At 52.1% G+C, this 19,795-nt stretch overlaps 11 protein-coding genes across 11 annotated transcripts, besides 1 other annotated feature; 5 read left to right on the top strand and 6 right to left on the bottom strand.

Moving 5' to 3' along the window:
• Nucleotides 1-19,795: part of a sequence feature (contig 1.13 2696..249512(-1)) that runs on past both edges of the window.
• ANIA_00786 (uncharacterized protein) lies at nucleotides 178-938 on the bottom strand (the record flags this gene model as incomplete). The annotated part of the gene is made up of 3 exons (XM_653298.1): nucleotides 178-235; nucleotides 279-527; nucleotides 643-938. The coding sequence occupies 3 exons, from the start codon at nucleotides 936-938 to the stop codon at nucleotides 178-180; spliced, it is 603 nt and encodes a 200-aa protein (XP_658390.1).
• Nucleotides 1,534-3,220, bottom strand: ANIA_00787 (mannosyl-oligosaccharide 1,2-alpha-mannosidase mns1B; the record flags this gene model as incomplete). The annotated part of the gene is made up of 3 exons (XM_050613306.1): nucleotides 1,534-1,687; nucleotides 1,741-1,915; nucleotides 1,967-3,220. The coding sequence occupies 3 exons, from the start codon at nucleotides 3,218-3,220 to the stop codon at nucleotides 1,599-1,601; spliced, it is 1,518 nt and encodes a 505-aa protein (XP_050469133.1). The 3' UTR covers nucleotides 1,534-1,598.
• On the top strand, nucleotides 4,189-5,130 carry ANIA_00788 (alpha/beta fold hydrolase; the record flags this gene model as incomplete). Its single annotated transcript, XM_653300.1, has 1 exon — nucleotides 4,189-5,130. One exon carries the CDS (start codon nucleotides 4,189-4,191, stop codon nucleotides 5,128-5,130), a length of 942 nt encoding a protein of 313 aa, XP_658392.1.
• ANIA_11281 (uncharacterized protein) lies at nucleotides 6,163-6,775 on the bottom strand. Its single transcript, XM_050613305.1, has 2 exons — nucleotides 6,422-6,775; nucleotides 6,163-6,309 (listed from the first exon to the last, which is right to left on the bottom strand). The coding sequence occupies exon 1, from the start codon at nucleotides 6,701-6,703 to the stop codon at nucleotides 6,482-6,484; it is 222 nt and encodes a 73-aa protein (XP_050469132.1). The 5' UTR covers nucleotides 6,704-6,775; the 3' UTR covers nucleotides 6,163-6,309; nucleotides 6,422-6,481.
• Nucleotides 7,324-7,731, bottom strand: ANIA_11282 (uncharacterized protein; the record flags this gene model as incomplete). Its single annotated transcript, XM_050613304.1, has 3 exons — nucleotides 7,324-7,418; nucleotides 7,454-7,550; nucleotides 7,720-7,731. 3 exons carry the CDS (start codon nucleotides 7,729-7,731, stop codon nucleotides 7,324-7,326), a joined length of 204 nt encoding a protein of 67 aa, XP_050469131.1.
• Nucleotides 8,336-10,714, bottom strand: ANIA_00789 (uncharacterized protein). Its single transcript, XM_050613303.1, has 4 exons — nucleotides 9,952-10,714; nucleotides 9,676-9,902; nucleotides 8,944-9,616; nucleotides 8,336-8,882 (listed from the first exon to the last, which is right to left on the bottom strand). The coding sequence occupies exons 1-4, from the start codon at nucleotides 10,146-10,148 to the stop codon at nucleotides 8,525-8,527; spliced, it is 1,455 nt and encodes a 484-aa protein (XP_050469130.1). The 5' UTR covers nucleotides 10,149-10,714; the 3' UTR covers nucleotides 8,336-8,524.
• On the top strand, nucleotides 9,974-11,901 carry ANIA_00790 (WW domain-containing protein). The gene is made up of 3 exons (XM_050613302.1): nucleotides 9,974-10,751; nucleotides 10,857-11,390; nucleotides 11,464-11,901. Exons 1-3 carry the CDS (start codon nucleotides 10,589-10,591, stop codon nucleotides 11,736-11,738), a joined length of 972 nt encoding a protein of 323 aa, XP_050469129.1. The 5' UTR covers nucleotides 9,974-10,588; the 3' UTR covers nucleotides 11,739-11,901.
• On the top strand, nucleotides 12,137-12,744 carry ANIA_00791 (uncharacterized protein). The gene is made up of 4 exons (XM_050613301.1): nucleotides 12,137-12,206; nucleotides 12,266-12,290; nucleotides 12,343-12,416; nucleotides 12,477-12,744. The coding sequence occupies exons 1-4, from the start codon at nucleotides 12,169-12,171 to the stop codon at nucleotides 12,553-12,555; spliced, it is 216 nt and encodes a 71-aa protein (XP_050469128.1). The 5' UTR covers nucleotides 12,137-12,168; the 3' UTR covers nucleotides 12,556-12,744.
• Nucleotides 12,963-15,154, bottom strand: ANIA_00792 (uncharacterized protein; the record flags this gene model as incomplete). The annotated part of the gene is made up of 5 exons (XM_653304.1): nucleotides 12,963-13,209; nucleotides 13,312-13,840; nucleotides 13,893-14,013; nucleotides 14,064-14,363; nucleotides 14,444-15,154. The coding sequence occupies 5 exons, from the start codon at nucleotides 15,152-15,154 to the stop codon at nucleotides 12,963-12,965; spliced, it is 1,908 nt and encodes a 635-aa protein (XP_658396.1).
• Nucleotides 15,392-17,617, top strand: ANIA_00793 (5'-methylthioadenosine/S-adenosylhomocysteine nucleosidase family protein; the record flags this gene model as incomplete). The annotated part of the gene is made up of 2 exons (XM_653305.1): nucleotides 15,392-17,033; nucleotides 17,091-17,617. 2 exons carry the CDS (start codon nucleotides 15,392-15,394, stop codon nucleotides 17,615-17,617), a joined length of 2,169 nt encoding a protein of 722 aa, XP_658397.1.
• Nucleotides 18,772-19,635, top strand: ANIA_00794 (chromatin modification protein; the record flags this gene model as incomplete). The annotated part of the gene is made up of 1 exon (XM_653306.1): nucleotides 18,772-19,635. The coding sequence occupies one exon, from the start codon at nucleotides 18,772-18,774 to the stop codon at nucleotides 19,633-19,635; it is 864 nt and encodes a 287-aa protein (XP_658398.1).

Below are 19,795 nucleotides of genomic sequence, written 5' to 3'. Positions count from 1 at the left end.
CGTGATGGACGAAGAGGGATGAAAGACAGAGGAAGAGAAGGAGGGAGCGGGGTACGCCGTACTTATAGACCATATTCGATTTAGTCACTGGGCAGAAGCCCAGTAAGTGACTGAGGACCCCATGAGCGAATATGAGCATATTACTTACACTAGAGGATCACCCCTCAATCACATCATCTAGCCTGCCTGGCTTGATACCTGGCCAGTGAATAGACTAGATGATCTACACGAAGAGCTAGAATATTTCTTATATGTATTAAGCTAGCAGCTAATCAAACCCTACGATTCCCCTCCCCATTCTCAGCACCTCGCCATTCCCACCCCTCGCAACAACCGTAACCTGCCTCCCAACAATCCCACGGTCCGAAATATTCAGATCCAGTCTCTCGGGGAGGCTGAACTCGATCTCGTTCCCAGTCTCATTCATACCTAGCTCCGCCTTTGATGGGAAGGATAATAACGGACGGAGCTGGAATTGGTGCAGAGGCGGATGGATCGATGACGAGAGGGTCAAATCTCCGTGTCGTCTGGAAATGAAACTCATTATTAGCGTCTATCTACTAAGCAACTGTCCTAATCACTGTCATGGGACTGCTCCAAGGCAGAATGGCGTGGACGAGCCAAGTTTGGGGAGAGACATACTCGATTCGTAGATCGATCGCCTGACATGACCGGAAGGTGTTGATTGTGCTAGAGTCTTTGATCTGGAAGACGGCACTTGTGTGCTCAGGGCTTTCTGGTGTGGGTTGTCGGAAGAAGAGGGAGTAGGGTTCTGAGTCTGAATCTGATAGAGATGGAGATGGTGATAATGATGGCGATGGGGATGGTGATGGCGAGGATGACGGTGACGATGATAGTGAAGATGATGGCGATGATGTTGGTGAAGGGAACATAATGGCAATTCTATGGCCGGAGCTTGCTCGGGCCGGTCCACACATCTTGTCTCTCGAGTCTTATTGTAACTATGGTATGTTTGTATGGTGTTTTCCCTTGGAAGCAAAGACAAAGTATGAAGTTAAGGTGAACTTTGAGATATAGATGTAGACAGAGTTGATTGATTCTACTTCAGGTCCGGGCAATTGCTATATATCTACCAAAGTATTTCGTTGAGAGTGCCCCCTTAGACCATTATGAGCAGATTATCAGTCACCAAGGTACACATCCACCCTTTATTGATTGACGTTCATGGTCTTCAAGGTGCTCAAATGTGCTCAAATGTAGCCACACTAAACTGCATTCGGCTAAACAGGTGTGAAATGGACCGTGGATCTGGGTGGGTCTCGATTTCGGGATGAACTCACGTGCTATCCGTGGTTGGTAGGACGAGAGTAGTATTGTGGTAATAATAGTCTACAGGGTACTTTACAGGGTAATTTCGTTGTGAGAAGAGTTAAGGGTTGCCCTGCCCCGGTACTTGCCCCTGCAAGAGAAATAGGCCCAGCCTCCCCGCACAGCACGCGGAGTTTAGAGTGACTACGATTTACCGCCCAAGCTCCTTAAGAGCATATAAAGGCAACTGCTTGTCAGTTGAGTAGTCAGTAAGTAGGTGATGCCATTTAGGTTATGCATGCAGTACGCTAGAGCACAATATGTACTATCTACTGAGGCGTATACACCTTAAACGGGTGCGCCTCGGTGTTATAGACAAACGTATTTCCACTGCCCTTCTGCACCTGCCAGTCGTCCTCTGCTGCAGTCAGTAATATTCTCCACAGGTGAACCAGAACTAGGGAAACGTACCAGGAGCAAAAGTCAAAAACGAATACTTCAGCACCTCTGCGAACATGAAACTCTCCTGGTTGTCGATCCGGCCTCCGCCGTTCGCTGCATTGACGTTCTCCAGCCCCGCGAAACCGGTCGCAGTGCGGCAGTACTTGTTGATGTTGGTGAAGGCGTTCCACACCCATTCGCGGTACTAAAGCGGTCAGTATGGTCTTCCTACGGAAGCAGCGCTGAGTGAACGTACCGTTCCATCACCTGTGACGCGCCATGCATAGTAGAAGCTCTCGATGACTTCGGGACGAAGAATGTATTGGCCGCTGTTGATGTAGAAGCCTGCGCGCTCGAACAGCTCCTTCTGGCTGTCGGGCACACCGTTAGGGTCCCAGCTGAACTGCTCAGGGCCGATGCCCGTCAGAGTCGAGTTGTACGTCTCGTGGCAGCCGGCGACAAGGTCAAGGCCGAAGTCGACAAAGTCCTGGCGGTCCAGCAATGTCCCACCAAGCAGAAAGCTTCCACCGTCGAAGCAGGTCAGGTGTTGGCTGGTCAGGCCCAGCTGATGCTCCTCGTTGTAAGTGGCCAAGAAAGTCACGTCTGGGCGGGTGGACGGGTGCGAAGCCAGATGGTTGATGCTCGACTCGGCAGCTGCGACCCAGCGGTCCCGGTAGAGGCCAAAGCGTTCGGGATCGTAGACGTACATCTTGATCAGGTACTCGTAGTACGAGTCTGCGCCACCATTCCAGCTGATGTGACCATTGGCGAGCTTGCCGTCGGCAATATTGACTGCGCTTCCAATCAATCCAGGGAACGGTTCGTACTGCGCTGGCTCCGGGTGGAGAAGGTAGTCTTCAGCTCTCTGGCTCAAGCGGGCATACTCGTCGTTCCCAGTCAAGTCCGACAGACGCGTCCACTCCAGCACCAAGGTACCGGTCACGGCCAGCCCGTTGGTCGTGGCGCCGTCGTTGCCGCCCGAAGTAATGTTAATCATGTTGTACGGCACACCAGAAGGAGTGTCGAACGCGAATTTCAGCACCTCGGCGAGGTTCTGCGACTGCTCTAGAAGCACGTCGACCCTGCTGTCGTCCACCAACCCCGCCGCAGGGCCTTTGAGCAGGTCGTATCCAGAAATCATGCCCGCGAGGTACCGGATGGTCGTCTCGAACAAACTTACCATGGCGTTGGTCTTGGAGTAGTCCACAGCAGCAATATGGTCAAGGATCTGGTTGACGATGGTCGCGTTGCGCATCATGATGGCCGTCGATAGAGCGTCGACGGCCGACGCGCCCCAGTGGTTTCGCGAGTCTCCGTAACCGTTCGAAATCGGGTGAAGCTCGTCATGAGGAAAAGCGTAGTTGTAGTAACCGTCCCAGGCATGCGAAAAGGCCTCCTTGACAGCGTCGGCGCGAGAATCACTGCGCATCACCGGGCGCGTGATGGCGTAGGCGGGCACCCTAGCAGCGGCAAAGCCCGCGAGGGCCGCGAGAGCGAGGAGCGTACGCATAACTACACGTAAGAATGCAAACACTAGGAATAAACAAGGACTCTAGTGATAACGAGTGACCGAGTCCGTAGATATAAGAATGATGGAGGATGGAGGGCGGGCGGGGGCAGACATCAATGGTGAGGAGTGGAGACTGGAGACCAGGCGGAGTGAAAAGGGGAGCCAGCGCAGGGGCATGCACTATGCATCAGTCAGGGACAGCAGGGATATCATCGGTGTCCGAGTCTCGACTTTGCTTGGGGAAGTGCTTCAGGCTGATGGGCCATGCATATGCACTACGGACCTGATCTCCACTTCGTGCCTTGAGGATCAAGGACCGTCCCATGATGGAGTTGATGACTGGGGCGCGATCCTGGGCATCATCATACCTTCCACTTTAGGCACAGTTCCGACTGGGGTAAACAAATCTAGTCCCAATATGGGCAACAACCTGTCGATCATGGTAAGGTTACACTGGGGATGATTATGGTCGTGACAGCATCAACTGACAGCAACTGACAGCCAAGGAAGAGAAGATCAGAACTGACAGGACCTGCAGAATGCGGAGTCTGCTCCGTGCAGTCTACCGTGCGTGGTAGATTACCTGGCAGACCCTGAAGTCTGTTGCGCTGCTCATTTGGTCTTCGATCCATAAAATAGCAAGTGACTGAATCAACACGTGACCTTCTCAGAGTGTGCTATAAGGTCAGCTTTTATCCAGGTGGCCAAGGGACGGATCATAATTATACGCTGTACCTGTTCCTGAACCAGAGTGCTCTGTGAGTGGTACCTGGATGACATCCAGCCTTTCATGCTATCACGTGCGACGGCTACATGTGACTGAGGGGTTGACGAGACATTGTATGCGGCAAGCACGTTCACTTGGTTACCTCCACCGCTTAGAAATCAAGGATGCTTATCCCAGTATAAAAAGGCTGGCTTCCATATCTCTTTAAGCCTTCGTTTCTGAGTACCAGATTATCCACAACATGTCTTCCGACCTCTTTCCCGGCTTCTCTTCTCAGTACGTCACCACCGCTCACGGTGCCCGCATCTTTGTCCGCGTCAGCCCAACGCAGGACAAACCTCCTCTTCTCCTCGTCCATGGGTTCCCCCAGACCCATGCTGAATGGCACAAATTGACGCCGCTGCTCACTCCGCATTTTACCGTCGTTCTTGTTGACCTTCGTGGCTACGGGGCCTCCTCCATTCCCGCCAGTGCCAATGGCTCTGGCTATACCAAACGCCTCATGGGCCAGGATTGCCTGTCAGTGATGGACCAGCTCGGGTACGCGAATCAGAGATTCGCAGTTGTGGGACATGATCGAGGAGCTCGCGTCGCCTACCGCCTTGCCTTTGATAACCCCGAGCGGCTGTCGAAGGTCGTAGTTGTCGATATTGTTCCGACGGCGGCTATGTTTGCACGGTTCGGGAACCCCACTGCGGGGCTAAAGGCGTACCACTGGTTGTTCCTTGCGCAGCCCGAACCGTTCCCCGAGAAGATGATTGGCAAGGAGGATAAGGGAAGGCTGTTCCTTGAGCAGGCACTGTCTTCCTGGACGGCGGCGGGGACGTTGCAGGCTTTCAGCGAAACAGCGATGGAGCGGTACCGGGAGGCGTATTGCGATGAGCAGCGGATCCATGCGACATGCGAGGATTACCGGGCGGGCGCTTACTTCGACCGGGTTTATGATGAAGAAGACCTCAAGAAGGGCAATAAGATCCGGGTCCCGGTGCTGGCTGTTTGGGGGGAGGAGGGCGGGTTCACGGGGCCGAAGAAGAGTGAAGCCAAGAAGGTGCAGGAGGGGCCGTTGGACGTCTGGCAGCGGTACTGTGTGGATCTACGGGGCAAAGGGCTAAACTGCGGGCATTTTATCCCTGAAGAGGATCCCCAGGCGCTGGCTGATGAAATTCTGCAATTCCTATTATGAGGTCGTTGTGGAAGGTGCACTCTTCTTTTCACTAATTTTACAGACAATGGGGGTTCTGAGAGGGAGCAGAAAGGCTATCTCGGTAAGCACGGAACACATAGCTCTGAGCTGCGCTCTGGGGCATACATTTTATGAGGTCGGCAATATACAAGAGAGGTACTAGAGTAGATTCATCCCAAGCATACCTACTTCCTTTTACTCGTTCATCTACAACCTGAGTGGAACAGCAGACAGCCCTCGCTGCGTCATCCTCACTGCAGCCTCTGCGGATCTCGATATCTTTAGTTTCATCCCTTCCCCGGCAGTTTCCGACGGTAACTTCTGCAGGCTCGCTAGTGCTATAGAACCCCTGCCTCGCACCCGACATGGCTCTATCTGTGGATTGACCGCTGTATTTACCGTACATCTTCTGGATGGCAATTTGACAAACCAGAGGGTTGCGTTTGTGGGCAATAAGAGATTGGGAATGGGGTTGGGAAGATTGCCTTAGCTAGACCTTCTTTTGATGGTGCAGTTAAATCGCGGAAGCCTCGAGCTTCATATACGCAGCACATAATGAATGGCTGGTCTCTGGGCTCTTTTGTATCGATGATCGCGGTGTTATTAGAATGCATGCAGGCTTCCATCGGCTGGTCATGTGCAAAGCCTTAAAACATTTTTGGGAGAAAAGCAATAGCTCGCACATTTCACAAAATGACTGAATTGAACTCTGCTAGGTTTCGATTCAGGGTCTATTAGTTGGAAATGGAAAGCAAAGCGCAAGAAAGACAGCGAACAAGCTCGCGCTACGGGATAGTTGCCTGTGGTGATTAGTCCCTGTGTCTAGGTCCACATGCACTGGTTATTGCGAGTAATGTATGGTCTATAAGTCAGTTGCAATCTCTAAGTCTAAAAATGAAGAAGAAAGCTGAATCTATCATGAGGAGGTCATCACCACCAAACGCCAACAACCGACCATCAACCGCCAGCCTCTGGATGTCCTGAACCCGTACTGGACCCAAACTGCCTAGGTAGCGAGCGCCTTCAGCGCGACTCTTGGATCGATTCGCCAGATGACACCGAAGTCCAATCTATAGCACCTGCAGACCCCGATCAGAATTGCTCGCTTGTCTCTATGCTCACATCTATGCTCGCGGGACAGAGGACGGTGTTCGCCCGGATGCCAGCCACCTAGAGCTCCTAGAATCGAAAACGTCAGTATTAATTCAAATCATCAGAAACTTGGTAGCGTGAGAGCAAGTCGAATCGGCACGAAAAATGTAGGAAGCGAACAGAAGGGACGATTTCATACAAGCACACCTAATGAAAGCTGGATTCAATTGCAGGCCGTTTCAAATTTGTCTTGCGTCGGCTATTGCGACTGCGACTGCGACTGCGCACTATTGAGCCTAAACTTTTCTGAAGCAAGTACACGCTCGACCTTGTTTAGGACTCGGAGGTGTTCGTTCTTAAGAGCCTTGAACTCGTCGTCGAGCTGGTTGTGCCACGGGTACAGGACAAAGACCTGGAACGCCAGCGCGGACGAGGCGACCGTAAAGTTAACGAGGGAGATTCCACGAGTGATGAGCGGCATTTTCAAGTTTTCCAAGTCGATGTTTTTAAACCGAATTTATATTTTCAATCGCAGTCAGTAAGAAAATCGTATAGAAAGACTGTAGAGGACTGTAAAGGACTGTAATGAGGAGAGGTGCCGGAAGAGGCTGGACACAGTGGGAGAGAGGGGAGAGTGGTCTGGCGTACTGATGAAGTGTTCAGGGGAAAGACGGTGCTTATTAGAATTCCGAGGTCCAGCTGGGATCCGAAGAAACGCATGGAAATAGCGACAGAGCCTCGTCGCACCTATAGAGAAAGACTTACCCCGAGGCCTCAGGGACAGTATATCGGCCTCAATGCCGAGTGGGCAGTGGCCGCCACCATGTGGGCCTTTGTGACTTGGTCTCGGAGATGGTTCGTATCGTCGGATCCGACGTCCTCAGAAACCGGAATTTTATTTTTCCATTATCGCATTGAACGGAAAACGGCTGAAGGCTTTCTTCACATGTCGGCTGTCAGATTCCGGCCTCGACTACACATCAATTGGTGGCAAGCTGATGGCTTCAATTGTGTAGCGTTCGAACTGAGGCTGTCACATCTTAGCTCAGATAATTCGCTTCACCCGCGTGTTCATAGCCTTGCCTTTGATTCTGCTGAAATTCATGCCTCAGGCACACATAGCTTGATACCCCGAGGCATAACAAAACTGGATGTGGGACTCCATTGGTCGTCTGGTTCAGTCACGGGATATGGAGCTAAGGACTTTGTTACGAGGGGAATCGTCACTTACAAAGGTGATATGCAACTCCATACGTCAAGCCTCTCGTCAATGCCGCATCTATGGACAGCAATCGGTCCGAGCCGAAGATGTATGCGTGCAGACCGGCCTGGAGACATAGTCAAAGTCCACGCACCCCGTCAAATTGAGCAGGTCTTTGATTGACTCGTTCAGCAGCGACGGACCCAAAAGACATACCAATGCCTTCGTCTACCTTTCTTGTAATGGATTTTCTCATTGGGACCAGTCCAAGGCTGCTGCCCTGTCCTAGCACTTACTCCACCAGCCATTCTCACGCTGGTCACCTGCGTACAGAGTGGCAGTATATTTTTATACTGGTGAATCAGGTGCTCTCTTGCTGGATCAGGCTAATTGTGCCATCACGATAGATCACAGCGGATGATCCATGTTCAGGGTTTGAATGATAAGTCATTCAGACTCCGAGAAGAAAGCGTAGGTCCTCTCCTGGGAAGGGAGTGGACGACAGAACAATCTGTCGCTCAAGGGCCCGAGACCGACCAAGATGCAACCGCGCGGTGCAGTACAATATGCTACCCCGGTGAGTGATCGTTTGTTCTGCTTGGGAGGTTCTCAAGGGCGACAAGAAAGCTGCACGCTTCGCCTGCAGGCTATCCCAGCTGGAGGGCAATGAGTTGTCTTCCTGGCAAAGTAGTTATCGACCCGGTTACGATTAATTGGTTGAAGCCGTGTTGAAAAAGCTATTCTAGTCTAATATAGTAGATTAACTACACCTGCCATTGAGATCCGTCAAGCACATTTAAAACCAGTTGTACATAGGGGATAGACACGGTATGCGATATACGATCAGTTGAATATACGGCCTCGCGCGGCAGAACCACGGGAAAAAGAAAATAACAAGATAATAACAAAATAGAAATAAAAAAATAATAAAATGAAATTGATTGGCCCCTATCATGGCTGCAGACACTAGCAGTCGATGAAAAGGCATAGCATTCTTGCATCTAAGGGCATCGTCTATCCCATCCTCAATAAGCCTTCTGTACTAAGGTACTAGAAGTACCTAACCCACCGTCAGTCGCATACAAGCAAACCAACCATAGCCTAGTTTAACAAAGGTGTGTTCTCATCAGCCACAGCCCCAGAGTCCTTGCCAACCCCATTTGCAGTATCACTTGCTCGTCCGGATCCAGCCCGCTTAATCTTGACAAATGGGAACCTGGTCTGCTTGGGACTCCGCGCCAGGTTCGACGGCGCCAGGTTATCGAGCTGCTGCCGCTGCTCCGGCGGAATGGTGCTTATGAGTCCTGTTTTGGCCAGAGGTGCTGTCGAGGACCGGCGAAGGGTGCGGGCGTCTAGGGTTAGGGCTGGCGCTGGGGTTGGCAGGCTGGGTTGCCGTTCGACGGCAGGGAATGCTGGTTTGGAAGAGGGCTCGTGCCTGTCGGATTCGTCGATGATCTCCCTGTTTAAGTTGTGCGAAATAAGCATACGAGATAGGGACGCAGAAGGTAGGGAAAGCATACTCTCCGATCAACTCCTCCACCACATCCTCCAGCGTGACGACGCCCAACGCGCCCCCATTACTCCCCGGGCTCTCCGAAACCAGAGCCATATGGCTGTGACCTTCCTGGAAGTAGTTCAGGATGTCAAGGCAGCTCGTATCGGGACTCGTCTCCGGCAATGTCGCCAGCACAAACTCTTTAACCCTCTTTGCGTCATCAGGGTCATACGTGATCAGCGTCTTGACCAGCAGCATGCCGAGAAAGTCACCCGGGTTTCCGGGAGCATGAACAGGGATTCTACTGAATCCCGCAGAGAGGATCAATTCCATTGTCTTTTCATCCAAGACCGCATTGCTGGGCATGGTAAAAACACTCTCCATGGGTGTCATGATCTCCCTGACCGGTTTCGCTTTGAGATCCAGTACAGCCGTGATGATGGTGACCTCGTCTTCGGTCAGGCGCTCAGCAGGCTGCGAGCCCAGCGATTTGTGCAGCGTCACAAGCGTCTTCAGGCCAGATTTCTTGTAGACCGTCCCGTGATTCTCGCCGAGGAGGTAATCAAGGAGCCGCGCCGTGGGCCAGGCGACCGGGGCGAAGGCGTACATCAATACCAGGACCGCGGGCGACAGATAGGCGCCGATCGGGAGACCGTAGCGCACGCAGACAGACTGGGGGATGATTTCGCCAAAGATCACTGCTCGCCTGTTAAATCCAGCTATGGCGTACAGTTTCTTTTGGGAGGAAGTATTGTACCGATCAAGACTGTGCTGCCCAGCACCGCAGGCCACCCTCCACCGAGGGTTTTGTCAAGGACGATCGGTAAGCTCTCGTTAACAACAACATTACCTAGCAAAAGAGTGACGAGAACCCAGTGTTTCCCCTTGCTGATGAGGCCCAGGACCGTACGAGCGTGTTTCTGCTCGGGGCCATCGCCGGATGTTGCTAGGACCTGGAGGTGGACTGCATCTTGACCCATCAGTCTGGCGGCGTTAGTGCTAAAGCTCAATACGAGGTTTAGAGGAGTAATACGCGATTGTTAAACCGGCAAATACGCCTCCAATCAGGACCAGCGCGACAGCCGCGCTGAGATTGAACCACAGGTCGGAGTCATTACTGTCTGGGCCTGCGGCAGAGCCTGACACTGAGCTCAGTGGGAAAGCATGCCTGAGAGGTAAGTACAATACAAGCAAGGCCAGCTGATAGATGAGGGATCTTGAAGTAAACATCCTCTTCACAGTCACTCGATGGTGATGTTGCACTTTATTGCACCTAAAGAGGGCGAAAATTGGAGAAATGACGTTAGCCCTACAAGGCTGACCACAGCTTCCTCCATAGAGTCAAACGCTGGTGACGAGCCCATCACCCGGACGATTTCCCCTCCATGTGGGTATCCGTTTGCGCTCTGTCACCGATAACCCAATCGCAGGCTAGACTGCTGGACATTCTGGACACCTGCCAAGGGGCAGCGTTTCATGATTCGACGAGATCTAGGCAGCAGCATTCTGCAGCTCCATCGTCGAGCCGCCAAGATGTTTGTTGGAGATCGTGCCACAGGCCTTGTGGCGTAGAGGGGTTCAGGGCCTCTACTAGGGTCTCAGTGTTGATAATAAAAAGCGAGTGGGTGGAGGGGGATTCCTAGGTAGAATCCCCAACCTCGACAGATATCATGTCCTTCTTCAAGGAGCTGACGAAGGAGTTCAAGGAGCTCAAGGCTTCGCTATCTGGTGAAGGAGACAAAGAGAAGGAGAAGGAAAAAGAAAAGGAGAAGGAAAAAGAAAAGGAGAAGGAGAAGGAGCAACAGCAGGCACACGAAAGAGAGGGCCAGCGCGGTAAGACCTGACCCTTTTATACCAAACTACGAAGCAAATCGCTTCTGCCTACGTCTGAGACGACTCGACCTGGTTTGATCTAACTTGCTAACGTCTGTGGCTAAGCATTCGACCCATCCCACGACCCCGGATATGGCGCCGGATACGGGCCCGGTCCTGGCCCAGGCTACCCTCCCCAGCACCAACAGCCACTAAGCAGTCCACCCCCCAGCGGACCGCCCCTGCCCCCTGGGTGGGTGGCCCAGTTCGACCACGCCAGCCAACGATGGTACTACATCGAGCAGGCCACAGGCATTTCCCGCTGGGAGCCGCCTGCGTACCCGGCGCCATACGGGCAGTACGGCCAGCCCCAGGTTCCGCAGTATGCGGGGGCGCCTGTTTATCCCCAAGGACAGCAGGGTCCGGACCCATACTATGGAGGAGGGCCCGGGCAGGATCGAGGGTATCACCCGGGGTACGGACCACAGGGAGGGTACGCCCCTGGGTATGGTTACTCGCAGGGAGGAGAACACTATAGTGGAGAGAAGTCGGGCAAGGATAAGGATAAGAGCAAGGATGATAAGAAAGCTATGCTCCTTGCAGGTGCTGGCGGTCTTGCTGTGGGCGCTGTCGGAGGTGCGCTGATTGCGAATGCACTCGGTATGCTCAAAGAATCCAAACTATCTTATCCCTATGCCCTGGTTATAGGGGCTTGAATGGCTAACAGGCCCAGACGACTCGGACGATGAAACCCGCGCGGCGGCAGCAGCAGCATCGGCGCCGCCAGAGGCCACTGCTCCTCCACCTGTTGGTCTCCCCCCAGATGAGACGGCGGACGGTGACTCCGTTTCCTCCAGCGACCGTGAGGAGGTTCTGGAGGCTCGACAGGAATATGAGCGGGCGCAGCTGGCGGCACAAGACTCCGATGCATCGAGCAGTGAGGAGGAGGCGCTGGAAGAGGCCAGGGAGGAGTACGAGGAGATCTATGAGGAAGTGTACGATGACTAGCCTTGTAAACGATGAAATAGTGGAAAGTCCTAGGTAGCAGTTGTTGTAGTGTCCCTGGATAGGACGGATAGACTTGGATAGGATAGGAGAGGACAGGATAGGATATAGAAATGCATGTACGTATGCGTCTAGCTCAGCCTTAACGACTACAAATGTGCACTGCAAATCATTCATACCACTTAGTTCGTTTCTGTGCTTTAGAGATCTCCTTCCCGTCTTTGTATTGGTCCTATCGCCCTGGGCAACGCATGAGGCGGCGCTTAGGTGCATGGCAGGCTGGGCAAGCGCCCATGTTAATGCTGCTGCCTGCAAAAGCTAGGGCTAAGGGTTCATTTATTAGTTTTAAATTTGGTTCTTTTCCGACTCGTCCGCAAGTGGATATTATCTATCTCGATTTGCTATATCCAACTCGAACGTTCAGGCCACTACCATGTCTTACCAACAACCTCCGTACGACCAGCAACAATAGTACGTCTGCTCTTACGAGAAGCAATTCTCTGTCTGACTCTTAGCTAATACTGTTCCAGTGGCTACCCTCCTCAGGGACCACCTGTTAGTCGACTCTCTTTGTTGGTTGGGTATTATACTGACATGGGTCTACAAGATGCAATACCAACAACCTCCTCCACAAGTAATCGTCCAAGAAGAAAAGAAAGATAGAGGATGTTTAGCTACTTGGTAGGTTGATCAATTGTTTGAGAAGAAACGGAACTTACGGAATGGGCTGACTACGGACAGTCTGGCGACGATATTCTGCTGCTGGCTTTGCGGGGAGACGTGCGAATGCTGCCTTGATTGTCTAACTTGCTGCTGTTAGCTGTTCTCTGTCTATTTGTATCTTGTGCATCTTCTGAAATCGACGTTCTTGCGATGTATTGATTACCTATATTCATGTTTAGGACAACGTTGCTTGACATTTACGTGAGAAATCAGGAGCTTGAGCTCCTTCATGATGGAAAGCACTTGGACAAGACGGAAATATGATTCACAATGTTTTCAACTCGGACTCAATTTGGGCTTTGCGTAAAAATCATTACATCTTCCTCAGTTATGTAGCTGGATGCCGAAACCGGGGCGCTCAGGTACACCGTCTGTCAATCAGGGATTCCTGCTGTTCGCCACAGCCAACCCCCATGAAGAGCCCTAATGTCGTTTCAGAAACGGGCCAGGCTCCTCGTATAAGTGATTAACCCGTTACCATCCACTTACAACGTAAAGCTCAGACTACAACCTCATCTTCACCACAGATTCAAAAGCAGCTCTTCCGTCCTGAACCTCCAACATAGCAACGGGAACTTCCACCTTGAACGTTTCCTCCCCGGGCAGATTCATGGGCGCGGAGAAGCCGGCAACATGGGAAACAACGGCTGCACAAACCGGGCAGCGCTTTTGTTCATCGTGTGAAGTCTTGCCAGCTGGAGCAACAGCCTTGACGCACATGTGACAAAATTGGTGGTTACAGGGGCGGATTCTGACAAATAGTGTTAGTATCCCTTACCAGCAAGCATAACCAGGGAAGGAGAGTGTTATCCCATACATGCAATCGCATAGTCGCACTGCGCACGTTGCGCACCGTTTCGGCTTCAATGGGTCAAACTCAGTGTCTGCCTCGTCAACGCCAACCTCGTTGTCCATGGCGCTGATACTCTTTACCCCAGCCAAGGTGGCCGATCCGTCTAGTCGCCGATCAGGGTCCTCTTCTACCGCGTAAAAAGGTATACCAGCTTTAATGTATTCTTCGGTAGTGATCGGTGTCTTCGGAGGAACGATGTGTGTCACGGCCTCGAAGTCAGAGGGCTGGAGGATGTGAATATTCGGTAGCCTCGCCCTCGCCGTGTTCCAGATACCCTTTGGGGAGCTGTCCTGGACGATTTCCTGCATTAGTTTCCCGCCTGCTGCAATCCCCATCTCCCGTAGGGTTATAGGCTTGCTAGATTGCTCTGTAGCTGCGCAACGGGATCCCAACCCCGATAGAGTGCCTCCCCGAGTGTTCAATAGGAAGTCGGAAGTCTCAGCTATCGTTTCAGCCACATCGTAGTATTCGAGGTCTACACCATTTAGGATAGACGTCAATTTCCCCAGTAGGCTTGAAACGCCAGATCCTGAGTTATATGAGTTAATACGAGCAAACTGTAAACTGAAAAATCGACGTACCAAAGCCACCAAGCCCGGATTTCTGTTTCTCCTCGCTGGAACCCCTGAATCTGACCATGCCTTTTGAGGGAACTGGATTGGAGCTTGTGGCCGCCAGGATAGCTGGCATGGTGTAAACACTCTGCTTCTTTCAGTATCAGCCTCATGATATGGCTCATCTTGGGGCCAGACCTTCAGGCAGAGGTTCTCGGTTTCTTCAAAACTTTCGCCATCGTCAAGGAAATCACAAAGTCTAGCCTGCCCTCTATATGTAGATGGCTTTAGCGCCATGGACACTTTGTCGCCGTCTTTCAGCGCATAGTCGCCAGGGGTATCATGCTCGGCCGCATACTTGACGCGTCCTTGCTCGGTTGAGCATCTGAACGTGTGAGTGTCTCGTTCATAAGAAGGAACGACCTCGATCTGGATTCCGCCAAATTTCTCTTTGCCGCTGACTTGGCCCTCGACGGTGTATCCAGAGCCCACTGCCTCCTATATTAGCAATGCAGACGCAAGGACGGGTGAGACAGACAAGGCATAGCAACAAACTGGCGCACGACACCAGGGCTTACAGCAATACCGTCGAGCCACTGTTGGCCGGGGACGACGAGGTAATCCTGTTTGTCAGAGACCTCGTAGATATCGAGACCACTGACAACGTTGATGTGGCCGATGTTGACCCGAATGGCATAATGAGTATTGCCCCCGCTGTGACTGAACTGAATCCAGAGAGCCTCTCGCTGCCACATAGGAAAGAAGATGCCACCGCGCTTCGTGATCCGTTCTGGCAGTTGAGAGGCAAAAGCCTCAACGTTAAAAAGAGGAAATTGACCGCGTGAATCCGGGAGGGGATGGATCTTGTCATCGTCGGGCATGCGTAGGGTGCGATGAAAGATCAGTTCGAGTCGATCGTCAACCAGAATCTTCTGGTCACCTTCCAGCCTTGCCGAGAGAGCCTTGCTCGGGGACTGAAGGCTGAGAAAATGGAGAAAGGTATCGTGTACATTGATGCGTCGTTCATCGTAATTTGACGGACAGTCCCCCGAAACTACTAGGGACTCAGTAGGATGGTTGAGCAAGTACTTGGCATACGGCTTATAACTACGGCCACGACGCCCGTCGTCTCTTTCTCGAGCGAGCTCCTCGGGGGCCGTATATCCTCGCTCACGTATCTGACGAACAAGGTCGGCGAGCGTGGTCTCAGCCGGCAGATCAAAGCTCGTGCTGCTCGAACCAGCCGTGTCTTTTTCCACCTCTAAGCCTTTGACAGTGATATGGACCATTTTTCCGACAAGGTGTGAGTTGGCGTGGGCAGATATGCGCAAGAAAAATAATAACAGGATCTGAGCTGGATATTATCTTAGTCTTCAGCTTCAGCCTTGCGTTCGATCCCCGCAGAGAATCCCAGAATTATACGAAGTCAGCTTCGTACAAGGTAATAATAGCCGCCCAACTCTTTCAACCTTTACTGATAGTTTTTGAGCCTTCTCGCACAGCGTCGTTCAAATCAGACAGACGATATGTTTCGAGCACAGGACTACACGGTGGGCTGGGTCAGCGCCATCCCCGTCGAACTAGCCGCCGCTGCAGAAATGCTGGACGAGGAGCATCCGGACCTCCCTCACGACCCTAACGACGACAACATTTATACCCTTGGCCGAATCGGGTATCACAATGTTGTCATTGCCTGTCTTCCTATCGGCAGATACGGCACAGCATCTGCGGCCACTGTGGCCATCCGAATGCAGGCAAAGTTTCCCAGTCTTCGATTCGGCCTGATGGTGGGCGTTGGCGGAGGCGTTCCAGGCACTACCGACCTACGACTCGGCGATGTGGTTGTCAGCCAGCCGTCTGGAGAGCATGGTGGTGTCGTCCAGTATGATGCTGGAACCGCGACAGCATCGGGGTTCATACGAAAGGGCTTCCTGAATTGCCCGCCTCCGATCCTGCTCAACGCCCTGAGCAAGTTGCGCGCAAACCATCTGAGACACCGTAGCAAGGTCATGGAGCATTTATCGGTGTTTGACAGCTTACCCCGCTTTCAGCGTGTCAATGCTGGATACGACAAACTGTTCACGTCAACATATACCCACGTGGGAGGGCCGACCTGCGACGCATGCAGTGAAGACCACCTGGTCGTTCGAAAGCCAAGAGAGAACCAAGCAGTTGAAATCCATTATGGAACTGTCGCATCGGGGAACCAGGTCATCAGAAACGGCATTACTCGAGACCGGCTGAGTAAAGAGCTCGGGGGTGTGCTGTGCTTTGAGATGGAAGCTGCAGGCTTGATGAACGGCTTCCCATGCCTTATCGTTCGGGGCATCTGTGACTACTGTGATACCCATAAGAACAAGAGCTGGCAGCCGTATGCTGCTGCGGCCGCCGCTGCATATGTAAAAGACCTTTTGTCCGTGATCCCTGCAGCCGAGCTTGTGGAGGCACCCACGGTGGAAAGGAGCCTGGAATCGTATGAACCCAAGCCTATTCATCTAACGACACATTTTCAGACGGCTCAGCAGAGTGGCCCGCGCTCAGTCTGTGACGCAAGCCATGTTACCAGGTTGGCCCAGCTCGCATATGCACTCTACAGCTCATTTCGGGGCGTGGAGGGGCCGTCCTCTCTTGTGAGCGAACTATCCGACGAGCTCTTCTCACTTCACTGCTCACTTTGCCATCTTGCAAAGTATATTAGCATTCTTGGCCTAACCAGCAATGACCCTGACTCATCGACTAGCAATGTGTTCAAGAGACCTGGTGTCTTGATCCTCCGCTGCAATTACGTGCTAAAGGAACTCCAAGGGTTTTCTGATAATAACCAACACCAAGCGAAACAGAAGGAGTCCAATACAGTGCATTCCAGGAGTCGATCACTTCCTCCGGTTCAGTGGGCGTCATATCGAAACAAGCTTGAACAGATGCATGCGGAGGTCCAATGGTGCCTCTCGTCCGTCGACATTCTAGTAGATGCCTTGCTACAGTCAAAGAGAAGTCCAAAAAGGCCTGAAGGCCATCCCAAAAGTGGGGCATCAGAGCCTCTACGACTTGCAAATTATGCAGATGGACAGTCAGGACATTCGAATCTGATATCATCACGTCGGCAGCTCCTAAGTGCGCAGAATGTTCTGCCACCGAAGCCAACGCCCCGGGGACCAAACAGTCATGGTAGGCATAACGGTTCCTATTCTTACAGCATAACTCAGTATGGCTGAATTTTTCCAGGGACAGTATTCAATTTGAGATCCCTGGCTGCAAACATACCTTCGATTGCGTTTCATGCCACCAAGCTCACCAACATCAACCATCCTGAATCAATAGACATCGCAGGCACCACGACTACCCAACCCATGGATGGCCGAATATTCTCAAATCGGACGGGCTCAACCAAAGTCCCTCGCAAAACGTCCACAAGCACAGATCCGCCTACCTTCTCTGCCTCCACACCACCCGAGGTCTGGCTTAGCACTATTCGATTACAGCTCGCTGAGTGGGCCTCCACCGCGGCAGAATCATCTCAGGATAAGCGCTCTCGGCAAAGGTACTTGTGCCGTGCATTGATGTCTCTCAATTCCTATATTGGGTCCCTTGAGGATGTCACCTCCAGGCGCCAGCTTCGGGAGAAGCTAGAACAGCGCGGCCTGATGCAGGTGATTTTGGAGATGAAAGCAGTAGTTGGAGATCTGGTGATGTTGGAAAAGCAGGTTGAAGTTTATTTTGATGATAAAATGGATGATGGGGTTGTTTATTAGAGCATTTCGCGATGGTCCACAGTACATATATAAAAGATATGCTTATACTGATTCTTAATGGCTATAAGCCGCAGCCACCACTTTACTTACCAAGATGGTTGCAGCACCGGCCTGGTGAGCAGGCAGTTTTGTTATGCCAAAGGTGTCGAGTTACGACTTGATAGCCATGAAGTCATTCCATAACTAAAATCAACGACGGTTCCAGGCCAAGCCAGTTATCTCAGAACTAATCTGCTAAGAACACTGGCATATTCGGATCATGATCCATCCGTAGGGATTGGCTGCAGCTTGTCAGCCCCGTCGTCTCAAAGACTTTCGGTTTGATGTGATGTGCAGAAATGTACTCCCATGAGACGAAATACCAGCCAGCCGATTCCCAAGCACTAGGGCCTACAGTATTGTCACCGTGCACAAGAATGTTCAGCCTGCTCCGGTCGCTGAGTGAGCATCAACATTCTACTCTCCTGTCGTTTCATGAGGCCGTGAATCTGGAAATAAGCACAAAGTCAAACTCCTTGCTTTATTTAAATGACGATGAAGATCCTGAGCTGTATCGAGGAATTTTAACAAAGCAGTACGTGGCACCTGCAAAGCCAAGGACCTTTTGATATTGAACGCATTATGTCGACCACAGGATAACAGCCCAGATTGCAGAAGTATACAACAACTTGGGACGGCAGGTGAAGCGCTATACAGAGAGCCAATTAGGACTTATCCCAGTTCGAAGCACCAGTACCAAAGCTTCCATGAGCATCCAAAACCCAAGTAGAAGGATTGATTAATAGTGGAAGTTTGCCAGAAGGAACACCTTGAAGGATTATTGCTTGAGAGTCACGTGGTGATATCAACTAGCCTTCCTATCCTGGCCTAGCGCGCATCGCCAGAATCTCAGACCAGCTACTTCTACCATGAACCTGTCGTCTTGATCTTCGCCTTATGCCAATCCCAACCTCTTCGATATTCTCGCCGTTCCTGTCTTTCACCGGCTGCCTGAAACCCCACGCGCGACCTATTCTTGGAGCCCAATGAAACGAACTTGCTGAGCAGGTATCTAAGCCCATACGACCTCACTACATTCTCTCCTCGAATCCATACGATCTGCACGACCACTACACGGATTCAGAATACGACAGGCCAGCCCGATAGACACCACAATGGCCTCACCAAGCCAGGCGGCACCTTCCACGCAACCGCTCACACCCCCAGCTGAACCCTCATCAACCAACAATGCCACAACCACAAACACAACGGCCGCCCCCTCACAACAACCGACACAGCCGACCAGCGCGCCTACAACAACCCCCGCCCCAGCCTCCCAACCCGCGCAAATTCCTTCGACGTCGCTGAAAGACAGCGGCAAGTCCCGTCGCCCACGCGACGTCCGCCTCATCCACATGCTGCTTGCCGCCCAAGGCGTCACAGCCTACCAAGAGCGCGTGCCGCTGCAGCTCCTCGACTTTGCATACCGCTACACATCCGGCGTGCTACAAGATGCGGTGCATCTTACAACAGAAGGATACGCGGGGACGGGAGCGGATACTACTACAAGCAGTGGGAATAAGGGTCCACCTGAAGTGAACTCTGTGACATTGCCAGCATTACGACTAAGCATCGCGTCGCGATTACACTATCAGTTCCAGACGGGTCTACCAAAGGAGTTTCTCATGGATGTTGCAGCAGAGAGGAATCGAGTTGCGCTGCCGGGTGCGACGAGGGGGTTTGACGCGGGTGCTGGTAAACCTGCGGCAAGTAACAGTGTGCTTATGGCGGGAATGAGGCTGCCGCCGGAGCGGTTTTGCCTCACGGGAACCGGGTGGAAGATGAGCGATGAGTGGGAGAGTGAGGGCGAGGAAGACATTGCTGCTCCGGAGGAGAAGAATGATGTTATGGCTGGTGCTGAGCGGGAAGAAGGCGAGGGTGAAGGGGATGAAGATGAGGATGGGAAGATGGAGGATATTTTCGGGGAAGACGCAGTTATGGGAGACGATGATGGGGACAAGGATATGACGGATGTTTAGCCATTCAGTCTATATACATCTTAATTCCGTGATATAGTCCCTTTAATTGTGGTCAGGCCGGCGTTTAAGGAGAGATTCGGTCAGTTCTTATGCAGTAATCTTACTATACAATGACAACGAACCTTAGGTAGCTCAGCCCTCAATGCAAATGCTAGTCAAC

The sequence above is a fragment of the Aspergillus nidulans genome, chromosome VIII (assembly GCF_000011425.1).
Source record: "Aspergillus nidulans FGSC A4 chromosome VIII".
Lineage (NCBI taxonomy): Eukaryota > Fungi > Ascomycota > Eurotiomycetes > Eurotiales > Aspergillaceae > Aspergillus > Aspergillus nidulans.
This window is presented reverse-complemented; position numbering and strand designations above follow the sequence as displayed.